This window comes from Echeneis naucrates, chromosome 4 (assembly GCF_900963305.1).
Source record: "Echeneis naucrates chromosome 4, fEcheNa1.1, whole genome shotgun sequence".
NCBI lineage: Eukaryota > Metazoa > Chordata > Actinopteri > Carangiformes > Echeneidae > Echeneis > Echeneis naucrates.
In genome coordinates this window covers 8,013,487-8,033,098 of record NC_042514.1, presented here as the reverse complement: position 1 = coordinate 8,033,098, position 19,612 = coordinate 8,013,487, and the positions used below count along the sequence as shown (strand labels likewise).

Sequence of the window (19,612 nt, the reverse complement as noted above, 5' to 3'; positions counted from 1 at the left end):
TTCTTGTCACGACAGACGGCGCATATACATTAGCACAGTCGCTAACACAAGCTGACAAACAGCATAAGCTTAACTACACTCTGACACACGGTGATGGTGGGTTTGCCCTGAGAAAACAAAATCCACAAGTTACTGCATGTGCATAAGAAAGAGTAGTTTTTTTTCCTCTGTTATACAAAACCAACAGAACATTTTAATAAGAAGCATTGGAGCTTACCTTTGCCATTTCAAAACCAACGCACATCTCCCCCACAAAACAGAGACACACATCTTGCTCATATTTAATGTACGGATATGACTGTCTTCCTACCTGATTCCTGGCAAGAAAGCAAATGACTGTACCTCTGAAAATGTCAAACTTTAAACTGTAAAACAACTGGATCAAAATTTTTGTTCTTTTCTAGTGCAATTAAAGCCCCGGCTTTTCATTTCAAAGGGCTGAAAAGGCAAGAACATATCAGGTGGTGTTTTCAATGATCAAGTGAGAAAGCAAAGAAACCTTTTAAACTTCACATTTAATATTCAGTGTGTGTGAATATAGCTTTCATTTGGCGATATTACTGGAGATTCTCACAGAGAACACAGCATGAAAAACACAGTTCAAAGTAGATTTCACTTTAAATCATGGATGGCTTTTTTTTAATACAACAAAATAATAAAATGACTATCAAATTCACAAGCCATCTCTTGTGAATGTCAAAGTATGAAGAGTATCTGCATTTGCATGTTGCCATGCAAATTACCTGAAAATGTAGCGTCTGACCACCTCACTATATCTGCCCTCCTGATTATCATCTCCATTTCATTTCACTGTCACTCAGCCAGCTTTGTTTGGCTGAGCCTACATTTGCCTTTGAACATCAACGGCACCTTTTGTCTGAAATTGCTGTAACGTTTCCAGCAATGATCAGATAGCACTTCAGCTATTTTTACTTCTAGATGCGGCACTGGCCCAGGAAAATAAGATCTCAGTTGATTAGTGAAGCCTGCAAACCCTTTGTGGTTTGCAGGCATCTGAAAGGACGTCTTCATCTCACGATACACAATAGGATTGAAATATGCAGCTAACATAAATGCTGTGCTGTCTGATTCATCCGCTTTAAATGCACTGTTAGTATTAGCTATTCCTTAGAACCATTAAATGAATGGGGAGACTTTTTAAGAATTGCATTTATTTTGGAGCAAATGCCAAGTGCTTAGTAACTCCAAGAAAGTAGGAATATGAGTACACAGGGATTTTATTCAATCTAAAAGTCCCTCGACTCATCTGTCTCTGAGTCCCATATCCAAAGTTCCTTTAAGTACTTTTTCCATTTTCCCTGAAATGTCTCCCTCAGACTTCTACAGAAAAAAGCTGAAATGTTCGAACAGTGTGTCAAAGAGCATCCTGTAATCCAGGCAGCATCAGAATCAATGATGAGGTGGGATTGTAGCAGAGTCGGGTCAGTGCTTTGTGGAGGAGAAGGTGACGCACTTCATATGTGATTCAGTCAATATGGTCGTCTCAGTCACTCACTTGCCACACCTGAATATGGCTTAAGTGTCTATTATAAGAGGTGCTTTTTCTGATTGAAGTCTCAGCATTTCCTTCTGGTGCTGATTCCCTAATCTTGGATGAGTATCCCACCTGCCTTTCATCAGCCCACTACTGAGTTATTTCAGGCAGGTTCATTGTGTCTGAACATCTCAAGATACCCCCACCCCCAAAACCGAGGACCAGAAGGCAGGAGGGCCCGTGGCTGGATCAATCTGCCGATGTCTAAGGGAGACCAAACAGGTTTAGACCCCCGGGCCAGCTGCCTCCCTGCTGCACTCTGTCAATTCCATTCCTCTCCCTCCGCTGGCTTTCCTTCACGAGCCTCTCAGCTGAAGAAATAAGTGGATTCTTTCACCTGCTGGAGGTCGAAATCACCTGGAGGGGCAAGAGGCACAGAATCAGGACAAGTTTGGGTCTGTGGATTGTAATTCAAGTAAATCACATACACAGCTGCTTTTGATATAAACACGCAAAAATAACTTTAAATTCCCATATTGCAAAAAAGATAGGAATGCTAACACAGCTACTGTGATATTTGGGATTCGATAATGAACATAATGAATAGTGGCAGACCGGATAACCAACCAACCTACTTTGCCAGGTCAACTATTTATGATGAACTGGTTTTGAAGGATGGTGCAGCTTCAAGGTCTAACTTATCCCAATAAATAATAAACCTGAATAATTTGCACAATGATTTATGTATTATTTCCCCAAAATGTGGTTGATCATCAATGAATGGATTTACATACAATTTGAAGTTCGCTGAAGAGGCCATTTGTTTGGTCTATGGACAGCCACAATCTTCATGAAAGAGAAAGGTTTTCCTTTTTTTTTTTTTTTGAAGTGGGTCAAACTGAGGAATTTAAATTTTTAAATTCAATACATCTTTTTAGTTTTGCTGGGCGTGAGTGCATTTTCTATTATGAACTTTAATACACAACTGGAATGCTAATTTTAGCTCTGAATGAGCCCCTGTGCTCCTCACCTCTCTTGACAGCTCTGTACACCAGCACGAGCTGCTACGTCAATTATTAAGTAAAAGCCATAAGAAGTGAAGAGTGTAAAAACTTCAGAAAAAGTGGACATCACTGCTTAAAATAATATATGAACACATTCAAAAAACGAATGTGTTGACATTAAATGTGTGTGGTCATGATATAACAATCTAAAAATGTACTTAATGAAATATACTTTTGAATTTTTGTAGTAGTATTTGAAAGACTATTATAATGGTAACCAACTAATTATTGCCAGGATGACATGTTCTGCACAATGGAACAAACACTGGTGCGTACGTACTTGGACACACAGATGCAGACACGCACTAAAACGCACGCCTCTTAGGGGCACACCTGACTGGGCTCAGTCGCATAAGCTGATTATGCTGAGGAGGGACACAATTAACAGTAATCAATTTAAACTAACTGGAGTTGGAGTAAGGGGTTACATAACGGCTAAGCCTCCATCCATCTGACTGACAGAGAGAGAAGCTGCCTCCGACCAGAGCCTCCACTGCAGACAACAATGGAGAGACAACTGCAGTAACATGAGAGTAAAACCTGCTAGTGGCCACGCAGGCAAATCTAAATCCACAACTAATCACTTAAGCTGAAAATTTTATTTTAGCCAAACTCGTTGACTTTCCCCGTTTGAGCTGCAGTTTGGGCAGAGCATACTGCTTCACAAACAACAGGAGAAAGTGGGATAAATACACTGGCAACAGAGAAAAATCTGTCTGCTGTTGTCCTGCTTGTTTCTGTGCCAAAAAATACAAAACACTGATGACAGTAGCTAATTATAAAACAGGACACAAAATGCAGGCTTGTTCAATAGGATGCCTATCGGTGAGGCCTACTGCAAACCTCAAATACAGCTACAGGTCTTCTTCAGCCTAATTAGGTACAATACAAGACGCTGTACGCTGGCACTCCAAAGCCACGTGACCGGTACCCACTAACTGACCTGTTTGGGGCACTTCAGTCAGCAGCAACATCAGCTTCCTGTAATCCTGGTACTTCTTATTCTTGTGTTCAGTCCTGCCGCAAAGGGAGAGATGGGAAAGTTGAGATGTAAAAAAAATGCATGTCTGGGAACACAAAATCTAAGGGAATAGCACTTCAAGATAATTTTCATCCTTAATTCTGATGAACTAATGAATTAATTCTTAGTTCTGATGAACAGCTCACACATGTATGTGACAATAAGTGCTGTTCAACAAAGTGTAGTTACCTTTGAAGTACCTCTAATTAAATAATTACTTCAAGTACTGAGTAATTAATAGGTACTTATAATTTGATGTGCTGGAGCTGACACCTGTTCATGTGCAAGCATGTGAATGAGTCAGTCAAAACATGATATTTTTAGCTACTGCAGTTGGTACAAATGTGCGCTGAAATACTAAATAAAAAGCTATTTTTATGTTAAGTAGTGGAAATCCATGTAGGAATATACTGTATAATATATCTATTAATAGTTTCAGTTCTCATCATTTTGGATGTTGTAGTGATAAAAAAAATAAAATAGTAGTATATGACTGGACAGCATATGTTCAGTGGGCTAACAATGGGACTGATGAAAAAATCTGTTTCAAATTGTGATGAAGAAGCAACCCAAAATGTCATGACTCCCATGTTCTTCTCTGTGGCGTCTACGAGAACAAATTGTGTTTTAGCCAGGTTTAGGGAACAGTAGTGTGTCTGTGGAAATGAGAGATAGGAGGAAGGACAAAGAGGATGAGGGCTGCTGTGGAGTAAAAGCTGTAGAGAAGGTGCCCAATTACCCCAAAGAGAGAAAAACACAGTCAGATGATGAGCATAACCCAGCCTGAGGGCAATAAGACAGATACAGAGAGGAGAGAAGAACCTCTTATATATTTGATGTCACAGACAACTAGAGCAGAAACTCTGGCACACTAATATAACTTCTACAATCTTATAACCTCTCATGTCTGTGTACTTTCTGTTTGCACTGATTTATAATGTTTGTAAATGTGAGGGTCCCGGAATCATCGTATAATAGCTTTTGTCTATACCATAAAAGACAGGAAAGATTACACAGTACAGCACAAACACACAGACAGTGTCTGATATCAATGAGGGTTTGTTTTGCCCAATCAAAATGGTTCTTGCATGCAGGCATGTAAACTCACAGGGTGCTACCGCAGTATTTCTGTAGCAGGAAATTGGACAGCTCTTGAAGGATTGGCTGGCTGTGCAGGGCGACAAACTGTTCCCGACAGACCTGATGAGGGGAGGAAGAGGCAGAGGAGAGAGTACTCTGAGTTACTCTGATCTTGACTGACAAGCTCTTCAAACTTTCAAGGCCTGGTGACCTGCTAAAAGATGGAAGGAGGTAGGGAGGAGAGGCATGAAAGGGGCAGAAAGAGTCGCTCTGCTACAAGACAGTATATCTATCCTGAGGAAGAAAACTGGTAGTATTCTTTGGAATGGCTGCAAGTTATCAGAATCATTCCTATGATATATTAAAGGTTTCCCATTAGAACTAACCAGTATGCAAAAGAAACCATATTGTAATTAGTTCAATTTAGCATTTTTACTGAAAATAATATGACAATGCAAATTATTTTTATTTTCTGCTGGGGCTGGAACCAAAACACTATTTTCCTCATGTAGGGAGAATATGATTTGTAGACTGTCATGTCTTTTTTTGTTTTTAGGTAGGTCCAGAGTAGTATGAACTTATATATGTTTATGCATATTGTAAGTATTGTAAACCTTGATGGCTTTTGCAAAAAACATATACAAGAACTGGGCAGTTCAGAAAATTTATCAAAATAAGCTCCTTCTGCATCTGCTCAGGTGTTGACAGAGATATTTAATTCCCCCTCCTCAGCTGCAATAACCTATCTAATGAGGGAGACGTATATTCACACATAAAGAGAATATGGGAGGAAATAAATGTGCTGAGAGGGAGCCGCTCCACTGGTTGTAACTCCCCTGAAATTGGGTGAAAACATAAAAATGGAGCTACATCCACAGAAAATTGGGGCTTTATGGTAATTTGGTCCATTTTATTCCACATGGTTTCTCGATCTAGGCCTGTTAACAAGCTAATTTCAGCAGGCAGGGGCAGACACTCATTTATCCAGCACGGCAGGCTCTGTTTGATGCTCCTACTGGCAATCAGCAGCCTTCACATCTAAGCGGTTGTGAAGCGCAAAAAGTTTGTTTTACTAGCATCGCAAAGCTGACACTTTTCAGCTGAACAGGAGTACTAGTGGGGACACGCAATTATAATTTTTTTTCAGCATCCAGTGGACAAGCACTTTAATAATCTCCAAACACATACACTTATTACACTGTCCCAAAAACTGACTGAAGAGGAGTCTAGATCAGATGAACAAACTGATTCCACCTTTAGCTTCTAATAATCAGCAAAAAGTGGCGAATACAAAACCCAAGTGATATATGATCAGACAGGATGGAAGTGGCTGCGGAGGGATGATAAGGACGAAGAATGGGGAAAGAATCTGGAGAGGTAGGAGGGAAAAAAAAGGTTGTACTCTAATATGATACCTTGTTCATGGTGTCCACAGTGAGGGCGTGGGTCCAGAAACAGTCGTGCACTGACACAAATGTCAGACCAGCACTGGGATAAAATCAGACGGAGAAAATTCAATTCATGAATTTAAAGAGTGTCAATGAGTAAAAACAGTCTTTGAAACAAAAACAAAAATGTTAAACACAGGCCGTTCCATGATACCTATAGCAGTGGAGAGAAGTCAGCATCATGTGTGTGGAGTCGAGGGAGTGGATGAAGTTTGGTGGGAAGGCGTTCTTCTGTTTAACTGTGTCTGGCCTCCTGTGATGGAGTAGAAAAAAGAGCAAAGATTTATATGAATGGGGACGAGGAAAGCAGAATAATGTATCACTGATATTAACTGTAAGCCACAGTGCCCAGTCATTTAATTTTCCCACATTTCTTTTCTCTAAAAGCCAGATGCTGACAGGAGGCAACACCAGCAGATTTAGTATTTTAGAGTGGATCTTTTAATAAAACCGTATATTGTAGCCACATTAACAGGAATGCACTTGTATTGCAACACATTATTATTATTAAATAAATATGAATGAATTAATATTATTCATCACATCTGTGCTTTCTGTGAAATAAGTAATGTCTGCTGTGTCTGTGTGCATCGTTTCCAACATCAATGTTTACTTTCTCTGTGACCGCTGAAGGACTCACCATCTTCTAAACAATAGTCAGTATGATATATGCAAATGTGGACATGGTATAAGAAGTATTAGTAAGTAATGTAAATGCAGTGTTGCTGCTTCTGAAGATGGAAATGGCAGTAAAAAATAAAAACAACAAAAAAAAAACCCTGCCAATCTGCATCCCCATGTTCTCATTACAGCCAGTGCCGTTCAAATCTGCTGGGCTGCCACAGAGCGGAACGCACTTCAACAGGAAATTCAAACAGAGAAGAGAGAGCTTGGGCCAAACCCAAAGCTACGCTTGCACCCGCACACACACACCGTGGTCTTCATGGTGATTTTAATATTGCTGTTCTTGGCTTGAGTTGTGTAAAAACAAGATTCTTGGAAATCAGCTGGTGATGTTCAGAACAAGACTGTCTTCTCTTCCCCCCCCCCCCGCCCCCACACAAATCAAACATGTCAGCATGAAATCCCAAAGGACTGAAAAGGTGCATAGTCAGTGAGTAAGAATTAGCAACCAGAGCTGTCTGAAGTCTAACAGTTCTCCCTAAAGTGCACACAATGAAGATGAGGTGTCAGCTTATGTCCTGCGTCACATATTAATCTGTTAAATGTTAAATGTTTTCGGCCTAGATAATCAGCAGGGCAGGGACAGAAGTATAAACATGAAAAACAAGGGCTTGAAGACACTGCTTCATCTGTACTTAACGCTGGATAAGATTTTCTTTTTAGAAACTTTAATTGCAGCAAATGGAATTGCTCTCATCTGTGTGTGTGTGTGTGTGTTTGTGTGTGTGTGTGTAGGGAAAAGCTGAGCAAAATTGGGCTTGTCAGTTGTGCCAAGTTTGGCTCAGAAAGTCAGCCTGTGTGATATTTTCTCTCTGACAGTAAATTTCAAGTTTCGGACAAGATGACATTTCTAAGCGTCGCTGTGCCCTCTGCTTCTCCCATCTCGACTGCGTCCACAGTCTGCAGTTTCACACTGCTGCCATGGTACATATTGTCGATGTCAGACTCAAGAAGACAGCCATCAGTCCACCTGTCTCACTCTGTCTTCCCTCAACTTCCTGTTGTTGGCTCATTCTGTCTCTGTATCGTTAACTTACCTCCATCACCTTGATGTCTATTTGAATCCTAAACAATTATTTTATCTCCTGCCTCAGTGACATATGTGCTACAGTTCAGCTGGAAATTATGGTTTCCCTTACGACAGATTAGAGATACACAGAGTAAAGGAGTTGAATACAATGATGTATGTAAAAGTGTAAAACATTTGCATATTTAGCATACAGCCATTCTAACATTTGAAATCCTAAACTAGATCTGCTGTGGGTCAGTAGCTGATTAATCATGGCAGGACTTACTCTTTGGCGTCATGGTTTATCTGGACGTTGATGTGTTGTATGGTACTCTTGAGCTGGAAAGGTAAAACAAAGACAAAGGGAAGAAAAAAAATTAATGGTGACAGTAACTCATATTGTAACTACTATTACTAGCTTACATGTTAAAATATAAAGATGGAAAGCTCATCAATGTAACCCACCAGATTACAGATTGTCCTTAAATGACATCTATAACCAATGGAGCCATGAAAAAAGGTCTGCCACACCTTACAAATATATTATAGCTCCATGGAAGTTTTGAAAAAAATTTATTTGTATTTTTGATTTATCTTGCAATCAACGTCTTGATAAAACTGGCGATCTGATTGGTTTTTAAAATCTCAGAAATTTGACACCAATCTTAAATGTTGTAATGATTCTAATGTTCTAATATAATTTTAAACCCCAATTGTTCACATATGACAAAAGCAGCAGAAAATCCTCATACTGGCATAATTCTCTGGATTTTTGGCTTACATGAATAATCAGGTGTCAAAATAACCGGTGATTCATTCTCTGTTGATCGAATAATAAATGAAATGACTCATTTGCAAAACCAAAGTTAACATGAGTCATCTTACTTGATGCACCCCAGCAAACACCAAAACAGTGAACAAATAAAAGCTCCAACCATTGTTATTCCACGCTTCAGCTCTGCCTCACAGTTGTTTATAACGGATTGTGAATCAGGACTCTAGGAGAGAGTTAATTTTTCAGTCAAAACACGGTTGACGACACAGAGAATTATACCCATCCATCCATGCAGCATTTGCCAGCTGTTTATTTCGGCCACTGGCCACGGGAAACCAGGAGGCACTCAAACTCATCACATGCTACTTGAACCCTAAAAGCCGTGACTGTAGTTCAAAAGTTCATCTCTGATAAACTCAATGAAATCGTTGTAGTTGTCTCTTTAGGGGCATTTTTAATTGATTAAAAATAAATTTTATTCCAATAAAAAGAGCTTTAAAGTGGGATGAATAGTTATTCAAAGAAATGGCATGAAAGCATTTCTTGTTTGCTCTTGCTCTTTGGTTGAGCAGTTTTGGCCATAGTTATTTTGCAGCATCCCATGAGGACATATTTTTACCGTTGCTACTCCCAGTGGGTCTTGGCTCAAAACAGATTACAGTGAGCTGCATTGTGCAGCTTTTGGGAGTCAGTGATAACACTGAATTGTTCCAGGGCAGTCTGCTGTGTAAAAGAAGAGTTTGGGCCAGTGAAAACCTGTGAGCACTTCCCAGTGACATTGTCACACCTAAGACAACACAATCACTTGACTGATTTCAGCGAAGAGCCCAAAAAACAGTGATATTATGTGCTTGTCACTGTCATCTGGAAACAAGTGAATCTTTAATGGTGACTGTATTCTGTCCACGTGACTGTAAACAAGATCTCAACCAATGAAGACACCACAATAAATGTCTTTATTTTAAAAGAAACCCACCCATTCAACTGATGATGTTGGTTTCCATTTTAGACGCTGTTAAGTCAAAACATGCCATCTTCTTTCAAAAGACATTGCATCACATTAAAGGAGGAAAGATGCTATTAAATTAATATTATTAATATTATTTTCAGATTACATGCACACAATGAAGACATCTCTACCTATACATCTACCACACACATACGCATTCACACACGGACATGTCGGGAGGCACAGTTAGGACACAGTGATTCAATTTCACCACCGACAGAAAATAGCTGTAATGAAGAGGCAGACGGGGTTATTTCTCATGTACTGACAGTATAACAAAATTACATCTTATTAAAAATGGGTGGTATATTCCACTAATTACACAGTATCAGCTATTTCTTACAAACAAAATTTCAACAGTACCTTCTATAGACCCATTAATCATTAATCAATCACAGTAATTAATGATTAATGGATTATTGGCAGAACCTATTTGCCAGTATACATTATACATATAACATACACACTGAAGCCATCACTGGCAGCTGCTCTTAAAGGGGAGACTTTGCACCCTAATCTCCCACACCCTGAGGGGTCCATCTACTCATCCATGCTGAGGCAGGGCATTCTTTCCCTGACCCTTTGAACCATGCCTGGGTAGGAACGACAAGCTAGAATCAGGAAAGAGATATGACTGGCAACAGGCAGCCAACTCATCGTAAAGTGAACACTGTAGATTGTAGATAATTGGTGTGTTTACCTTGCATTCTTTTTACACTAATGTATCTAAGTGTCTTTAGGTCTGAACACATTTTCTGTTTTCTCTGGTGGAAAGCAGCTTTGGCACAAACATGCTTTAAGTGTAACAAACACTTTGAACTATCTGCACTCTGAATAATGAAAGCTTAGAATGATTAAGTATCATTGCTGGTAGTTACAGCTCAGGAAAGGTTTTACCTACAATCAAATTAGGGGACAAAGCTGCATTCTGCTGCTTCTTTTTAGGTCAAATACAGAGAATAACATAAAAGGGGGAAGATAATGAAACAAACTGATGCATAATAAGCAGGATTTTACCCATCCTTTGTGTGGTGAAGGGTACGGGGAGTGAAAATAGGTGGATCAACTCAGATCAGTTGTTAGTTGGCTTTGTAGTAATTACTTTAGTAATCAAATTTTCAACATTTGTTGCTGGCTGAGGTCTTTGGTTTTTAGAGAATTGAATTCAGGCTGTTTAAGTGGCACAGCAGATCCTTTTTTATTAACCATGTGTTTGGTGTTGATAATCTCTTATTTGAGCATTTTTGCTTCTCTGTTTGATGAACAGCGAGGGGACAGTAATCGAAATGCTCATCTCTCTTCAAGCATAACCATTTCCCCTTTCATCTTTGTTTGGAATCTGATCTCCTACAAGGCTAACAAAGAAAAAATTCTTGTGTTTGTCTGCTTGGCGAAGGGAATATCCCACTTACCACCCCCCCCCCCCCCCCAATCGAGAATCAACGGTCTAAAGCCAAGCCATAAAAAATCTGTACTTGAGACGTTAGTATGACAGACCTGTTACTAAATTAAACCCCTGATTTATGAGCCACCTGTTCGAAGGAAGCCAAGGACATATAGAAATTAATGTGACAGATGTCTACATGGCTTGAAGCACATCAAACCCAGCATTAGGGGCCAGCATGCTACTTTGTTCAGTTCTGTTTGATTGCTTGGAGGTTGTGGTGTGATGAATGACAGATTTAGACAATTATCAAGAAATGCTTTTAAAATAGATTGAGGGTGTGGTGAAATCCCATTAGTTTCTGCCATGGCTGATATGTCGTCAATCATTGCTTTAGGAGGAATCGTACATGGATCTGTCCGTTATATTTCGAAGAGCATCACATCTGTGAGTCCTAAAGGACTGGTACAATAGAGAACTGAGAAAATGTGACGTAAAAGGGGGTGAGGGTGAAATTAATGGAGGATACCTTTGATGTGAGTAATGGATTGTCACACTGAAAATTAGGTCACTACTTTACATTGCCGTTCTGTTCATTATAATAAACACATGCATGACCTGTGTACAAGTCTTGGTGCAAACCCTGAGGCTGTGATGAATAAGACCTTGGATAACCCCAATACGTGTCTGTAGGGAATTCACTAATGTGGTATAAATAACCTCAGAGTTGCAGTACAGATTGTCATGGAAACAACAGCCATCAGAAAGCACATATAGGTTATAGTACCAAGAAAGGGAATCCCCATTCATCCCAAAGTGACTAATATCATGTATCGTCGACTCAAGAAGAAGCATTCCTGCACTACAACTCATTTCTCTCCTTTCTGTGGTGGTCCAGGTCAGCTGGTATAGAACCTTGCCTTTTTCCCTAAAGGACAGAAGAAGGCAGCTGCAGATTCGCAGTCATGCACACTCCTGAGTCTTGCCACACTTCCAGTGACCTTTTGCAGACCTTATCTCAACCACACTTTCTTTGTCTTCCTCTTGGGGAAACACTTGAAATTCAAACTGCATTCATTATTACACCCCAAAAGGATGGGGAGATTCTGCAAGATCCGCAAGACATCATGCTACATGCTACCCTTGAGAATAGCTCACTTCTTTTCCAAGGCAAGAGGAGGCATGGAGGGTATCACACTGGCATTTAGAAATATGTAGTGCCCCAGAATTTGAATGAAAAGCATAGCCATTGTACGGAGCTATTGGACAGGCCCCGTGATTTTCTCCAACTCAGCAGTAATTTTACTTATACAAAAAGAAGGGGGAAAAAAAGGACAGAAAGCATGTTAAGAGAAGTTTTTCATCTCTTGAAGCTTGCAACAGCAGATTAAATTACTTTTTTTTTACTGCTATTAAAAAAAGACAAACTATTACAATACTTACAACGTTGGGTGATAAATAGATAAGAAATTATTCATGGTGCTATGACATCCAGGGAAATTACTACAAAATCCCAAAGTAACCTAAACTAATTCTTTCCACATAGAGGACATTAGATCACAGCTTTTAGTAAAACTATAAACTCACAAATCCATTCAAATCCAGCCAATACAGCTGGCCGCTCCCTAGTGTTACCATCTGCTGAGAGTGCGATCTCGCTGTAACCTCGCTTGGGAGGGTTATGAAAATTAACAACAAATCTGAGCCAGAGTGACCTCTGATCCAATTAGTATCTCCAAATCCTGTTAGGCATCCTCCCTGATGATGCATGTTCAAGTTCCATTCATATACGCCATCCTACTTTATCTACCTCACCTCACATCTAGCAGTGGAAAATATTCCTATGACACATGATGGCATGCTTACCCATCTGCATGGAAACAACCAGACAAAGCCATAGACGCACCCATACAAAAACACTCCTGTCTAATTATGTGTAGCTACTGTAGCTACTTTCTCTCCTTTCTCTCTTTTTGGTTTTCTTATTGTGCATCAGGCTTCATCCTCCCACTCTAGAGTTTAATTACTAAAGGCCCTCAGAAACATGGTGGCCTTGGATTTAAGAGGCAGAAAGGAGACTGGGAGATTGAATTTAATCCAGCTATGCGGGTAAAAGGTGACCTTTCTGCAAGTCAGCTTCATTTTTGTTGGTTAGTGATGCAACTGGATTTAGAGAATTATTATAGGGGATGAAGAAAGTTATCAGTGAAATGTAAGCTAAAACCGTGTTCATGCACTAATTCCTCTTTTCATTTATTGAGTCATTCATTCATTTATTAAACTATGAACTCTTGAAAGTGCACTGGCTGATGAGCAACCTTGTCTCAGTTGGACATTAAAAGAAGCTGATGAAATCTAGGGAATGTACCCTACTACATCCAGAGACAGAGATGTACCAACAGAGGACCCGCCATCTGTCACCCTCGCTCTCTTGCACCTGATTAGGAGGTGTCATACCCCCTCCAAGCAAACCTTCTGCTTGAGGTCATACTAAAAGAGGAGGCAGCATGCTGAGCCAGCCTATGAGCTACCTGTTCACCTGTGCTTGGCAATGGCTACGTTTCTGTCTCCTTCCTTAATTTACTGAATGATCTTAAGGATAACAACAATATGTTTTGTATAATAACACACAGACATATACAAGTTTTTGCTTCCCATGCACACAAGTGCATCCAAAGGCATTTTATCTAGAGACACGCTGGCAAACAGACATGTTATCTCTAAGAAGTGGTACTGTCAGAATCTCCAAGGTGGCTACAGACTCTACTGATGTTATTCAGCTCCATTAAAGTAAGGACATTCATAGCAAACAGTAAGAGTCAGTGTTACACTTCTACTCCAAACCTATCGCGACTCGGAAAGCTCAGCTGGTAAATTCAACCTGTAGAGCATCCAATACCTAATGCTTTTAGATAATTCTGTTGTCCTGGAAAATAAGACTGAGGTTGGGATAAAGAGGGGTGATCAGAATGGAGGAAAAAATATGAAGTAAATAGTTCCTAAAATAACTACGAGCATAAACAGGGGGCTTGGGTGTGGACAATCTAAATGCAAATGCAAGTCAGAAGCTGACTTGTTATGTCTCGATAATCTAAAGAGTACAGGATCCATGACAGATTGTCTATCAAGGCACTGTAACTATAAAAGCCTTTTTCCCCAGTTAGAGATCCTGAAGTGGTAAGTGCATCTAGTCACACTCATCAGCTGAGAGAAAATCTGATCAGGTCTGATCTGACCTCTGTGGGCTGGCTGTGCGGAGTTTTGTGTGTGTACTGTGTTCTGACAGGCAAACACTAAAATTGAACAAGATTTATTGCTTTATACGTTGACAGCTATTAGGAAAGCAGCTGTTGTTATTGCTCTTGTAATTGTATGTCAATACGCATTGGGTGATACTGTACAGTTTGTGTGCACTAGCCTACTGTATGATTACAAGTAACCAAGCAAAGTGATTTATTATCAGCTTCATCAGAAATTCAGTCATAGTCTCATAAACTATAATGAGTAGAAATTAATTAGTGAAATTACCTCACTATCTCATGGAAATGAAGGGTCAAATCTAAGACACATTTTACAATAGCACTATAGCAGTACACACACAGTTTTCTATGATTGCTCAGTATGTCAAAAGAGATTAATGAAGACTGTTTATATTGTATCTGGGGGAGTCAAGAAGATGGGCTGGCTGTCTGTTAAGAAAAGGTCAGTTGTGGGAGTATGGACAATGCCTTTAAATTTGGGCAAAGTGAAGATGACAAAAAAATGGGTGAAGATACACAAGAAGAACATCAGAAAGGTCAGCAAGATAATTTGTGAAAATACAGAGAAATATATACTGGCTTTTAATTGCCTTAACTGTCTATCATGCATTTCGGGAAACTTTGCTTCACATACAAATGTGAGGGATCACAGTTAGGTTCTGCCACTACTGCAATTTTGCCAAATTCCAACTTGACTTGACTATTAGTCGTTTTTGTTTTTTTTTTTGTTCGTTGCACGAATCTAATTTACCCTATTAAGTCTCACTTTAGTGAGACTAGAAAAAAAAAGCCAAAACAACAAATGTTTGAAACTTACCACTTGGTGGCGTGTGCGATGGTAGGGCTGAATGATGGGTAAACCCAGGGGTGTCACCCACTCCATGGTGTGACCAGACTTGGAGATGAGCCTGGCGCTCTCTGTCAGCCAATCCTACAACAGATAGATGTCATCAGAGGTAAAGTGAGGGCACGCAATGGTTCAAGGGCACGCTCAGAAAATGTCCAAAACACTTCATCACTGGGGGGTGTGAAAAATCACTTGTCTTCATTTGGACGAAACAGCAATTAAGTTCCACCACTGAGTTAAAATCAGCTGGCTGATCAAGCCTATATATTTTGCTACTTCCTAAATTTAACAAATCAAGCATTAAATATGGAGCATGTGGAAGCGCAACCTGTTCCACAGCAACAACAGATAAAAAATGCATTTTGGTCTGACCCTCTTTCTCAAGTAGAAACAATCTCTCAGAGACATACGTGAGGAGGTGTTGCTTATTCTAAAAACTGCGAGTGCAACAGTGCTGTTTCCATGAGTGTCTGGCACAGTTTGTCTCCAAGAACAGTAGACCTATTAATGTCCTACAAGTGCCTCCTCACAAATACAATCACACACACACACACACACACACACACACATACACACACAATGAGCTGTTGGAAAGACAAATATGTCCAAACAACTCGAGGTAGCAGATTGGCCCAAAGCCGCTCCATTCATCATCAACTGCCTCTATATATTCCCCAGTAAAAAGAAAAGAAGATAGCATAAAAGCAAAGAAACAGGAGAGCGAGATTAACCTGAGAGATTGACCAATCAGTCAACAGTTTGATAAAAGGCAGGCAGAGAGAGAGAGTGAGTATGGAGTGGACAAAGGCTGAGTTGAAGCGAATGAAAAGCTGTGTTGACAAATGGGAAATGCATGGATAAAGTACATCCTCCCAACTCGTCGATCTGACCTATTTTAAAGATGAAGGTGCACAACACGCACTAACACAAAAACGTTACATCAGCTCTCAGGTATGATGGCAAAGGGATTTTTTTTTTTATCTCAGACTGGGTTGTCCCCACACATTCCCCAAAGGACATTCTCACCAGCAGTGGGTGATGTTTCTATTAGGTCGTCACACCCCTCCCTGTCTGAGGCAATGCAGTTTCCTACCACGTGCAAATGCTACATCAATAAATGGAGTCTATGTGATGAACGGCTGCCAGGGTAATAGTGAAGTGAAATGGTCATTAATAACAACGAAACGTATTTATATCCTGTAGTAGGTCAGTAACCAGACATGGTAGTGACACTATGCCTGGGCTCTGTGATGTTATAATAATGATAATAAAAACAATAAGTTACTAAAGGGTTTCCTCCAAGGAAAAATTAAATGCTGTATTATTTAAAATATGTTTGTTGTTAGATTAGTTCTTTGATTTCAAGCATATTTTTACATATATCTATATAATCAGATCAATATAAACCCAAGTACATATGCCTATTATTGGTAAAATATGCTTCCCTGTATATTTAAATAAATTCAGTGCATTGTGTCCTGTGATCATTATCTGAATGAAAATACAAGTATGGCAAGTCTGGATACAGAGTGCTAGACCCGTTATTGCATTTAGCAACATAAAAGTTTGTGTGTTTATTGGTATTGATATGCAGGATGAGATAATTGCAATTGTATCTGACTTTATTTAAATGTACTGAACTCACCTGGATCTCCCTGGTCCCTGTAAACATCTCTTTTAAACCACTGAACACCAGCCGTACCAGGTAGTGTGATGCATCCCATACATGGTCCTGGAAAAACAATACATAATTGTTATCCTGGGGCAGCACGGTGGCATAGCGGCTAGCGCTGTTGTGCCACAACAAGAAGGTCACGGGCCTTTCTGTGCAGAGTATGCATGTTCTTCCTGTGCTTGCGTGGGTTTCCTCCGGGTACTCCGGTGTCCTCCCAACGTCCAAAGACATGCATATCTAGGGTAATTGGTGACTGAGTGCGGTTGTGCAGCTCTATCTGTCTCTATCTGTTGGCCCTGCAATGGACTGGTGACCTGTCCAGGGTGTACTCGGCCCTCATCGATGGGAACTGAGATTTGCTTCAGCATATCTCACAACCCGAAAACGGAAAAGAGGTAGAAGATGAATGAATGAATTACTATCCTGGTACATTCATATCCTTAAAACACACTTAAATTTTTGCTTCACTGCATTTGTGAAGCAAAAAAAATTAACAAGGTATTTTTAAAATTTCTTTTTTTTCATGACACTATTTGGTGAACTAAATGTAAACTAAAAATTTGAATGATGAAACTTACAGTGAACAATGAAAAATGTACAGTCATTAGAGACTGCCTCATGCAACTTTCCATCCCCCTGTAATCAGTCACAATTGCACTTCCCCCTAGATCCTTGTTTAAACAATTAGGAACTTTATACAGAAGTCATTTAGCAGAATCCTCTGGCTGAGAGACGTTAGATATACTGACGGCAGGATCTCGTCTATCCAGACAATGAGATTATTGTAGGGAAGTATATAGCTATTTGACAGATAATGAGCATTACAGTAAAGATTAAATGCCTCCATTTTCCTGCCATGGTGTCATCTGGCAGAATGGGTGTGCCCATCAACAGACCATTTATGTGCAATGCAGTGCAATGGTTTTGCACTAAAAATAGACACACAGTGGCTGTGGCGCGGATATCAAATATATCTATTGTTGTATTACACTCATGGTCTACCTGATTCAAATATGCAATATTATATTTCCTTGAAATAAAATCTTATGTAAATAAATCTGACTAAAATGAACCGTTGGTCCATTCAGACAGTGTGGTGGGCCTCTTTATGTCAAGGTCAAAGTTATTTAAATCCCATTGAGTGCATTGTCAAAATGCCTTCGTGCTGATGCAGAGGACAATGGAAATGAGGGCACATCCCAGAAGATCTTATACTATAGTCCATTTGGACTCCATGAGCGTGGGAAGTATATGTACTGTATGTACAGCAGGAGGGAAGGTGCAACAAAGGCCCTATATAGAGGAGATCTTGTGCTCAAAGGTCAATCTGTCATACTACACTGACACGATGCTAAAAATAAAACAACCACCACCATCACCCTCCAGCACCATTGTACCTTAGGGAACTCATCAATCTCCTTCAGTCTTTTCTCTATCTGGAGGCGGCCACCATAGCGGGTGACTCCATACACCACAGTCATCACCGTCTGTTTGACCACTTTCCGGCTGATGAAGCCCTCCAAGACCTGAGCGATCTTCAGGCCATTGGCTGCATCTTTCGCTCTGAACTCCTCCACCTGAAACAAACACAGGTACACATTTATAATTTATATAAAACATAGAAGCAAATCATGAGCAGAATCTGTTCCAAATGTATCTTTGGTAGACACATTTATGTTGATGCATTAAAAAAAAACAAAAAACACAATAAATCTGGGCAGATGTTTTTCCCCCATGGGCTGCAACTGACATTCAATTTCACTGTTGATTATTTTGTTCACAGCGCTTATTAGTATACCAATTAATTGACTGAATGTCAGTCAGGAAAATGTCTGTGACATTTCTTAAAAGAAAACAAATACCTATCTTTGTGTGAACTTAATTTACCAATGCAATTGTCTATTATATCCTGCTGATTAGCAAATAGGTTGATCAACTAATCTCTGGAGCTCTAGCTGTTGCACAACTTTAACTAAAAACAAGCATGTTCGCAGTCAGCTGGGTCTAATGGTAGTGTTGAATGCACACATGCCCTTTGAGCCTTAGGATGGAGGAAACTATCTACTCTCACTGCACACTGATGCAAGCATGAGAAAGTTTTAAAGAGAAAAACATAAAAAACATGCTCAGTGCTCAGTCTGTCACTCACTATGGCACCTAGTCACCTGAAAAGAAAGCGCTAAACAACTGCAATGTGCCTTTCAACTGAAAAAAATTTACAATTCAGTCATCCTGTGCACATTTCAAGGAAAAGCAAAAAACTGAAAAACATAAAAACAGCCCACTGGTGCTGACCTGCTGTGCTACTCCGCTGTACACATCCTGGGGCACATCACAAGGCACGAGGTTGACTGATGTGGCACCAATAACATCTCTGCCTAGAGCAGCGTAGTGCTGGAGACCATTACAGGAGCCGTCCTGTAGGAGAGGTGGAGGGAAGGAGAACAAAGATTAAAGTGGTCATGGCGGAGCAGAGGGCAGAGACAGAGAAGGAATTACAGCAATCAGCACAGAAAGGGAGAGGGCATCATACAGCGAAGGGTTAAGGGTGAACAAAACAACAGCAGATACGAGAGAAAGAAATTAGAAGTAAATGAAGAAGTCAAAGAAGAGACAGAACAGAAAGAAAGGAGAAAAGTTCAGATAAAGCCCATGAGTGTCGGCGCAAAAGATGAAAAATAAGATTCTGTTGAACCTCTTACTCGCAGTTCATTGAAACATATCTCCACATCTCACAGCCCAAAGCAATAGACTGAATTTTGCACTTATTGCTTGACTTTCAAGCCATCTGTGAGCATAACAGAACAACATCTAGATTGTTTTGGCACAAGACGAAGGAAAGATGCTACGTGTGTAGACGC

At 40.0% G+C, this 19,612-nt stretch overlaps 1 protein-coding gene across 2 annotated transcripts in view; it reads right to left on the bottom strand.

Annotated features, from left to right (window-relative positions):
- Positions 1 to 513: 513 nt before the first annotated feature.
- Positions 514 to 19,612, bottom strand: part of polrmt (polymerase (RNA) mitochondrial (DNA directed)) — a 34,212-nt gene continuing 15,113 nt past the window's right edge. For both annotated transcript variants that reach the window (XM_029499943.1, XM_029499944.1), the window contains 10 exons: positions 19,047 to 19,169; positions 18,149 to 18,328; positions 16,722 to 16,808; positions 15,047 to 15,160; positions 8,088 to 8,140; positions 6,263 to 6,361; positions 6,076 to 6,148; positions 4,689 to 4,780; positions 3,503 to 3,576; positions 514 to 1,912 (listed from right to left, as the gene is read on the bottom strand). In XM_029499943.1, coding sequence (XP_029355803.1) covers positions 1,863 to 1,912; positions 3,503 to 3,576; positions 4,689 to 4,780; positions 6,076 to 6,148; positions 6,263 to 6,361; positions 8,088 to 8,140; positions 15,047 to 15,160; positions 16,722 to 16,808; positions 18,149 to 18,328; positions 19,047 to 19,169 — 945 coding nt within the window. In that variant the 3' untranslated portion in view covers positions 514 to 1,862. The remainder of the gene's footprint in view (positions 1,913 to 3,502; positions 3,577 to 4,688; positions 4,781 to 6,075; positions 6,149 to 6,262; positions 6,362 to 8,087; positions 8,141 to 15,046; positions 15,161 to 16,721; positions 16,809 to 18,148; positions 18,329 to 19,046; positions 19,170 to 19,612) is intronic.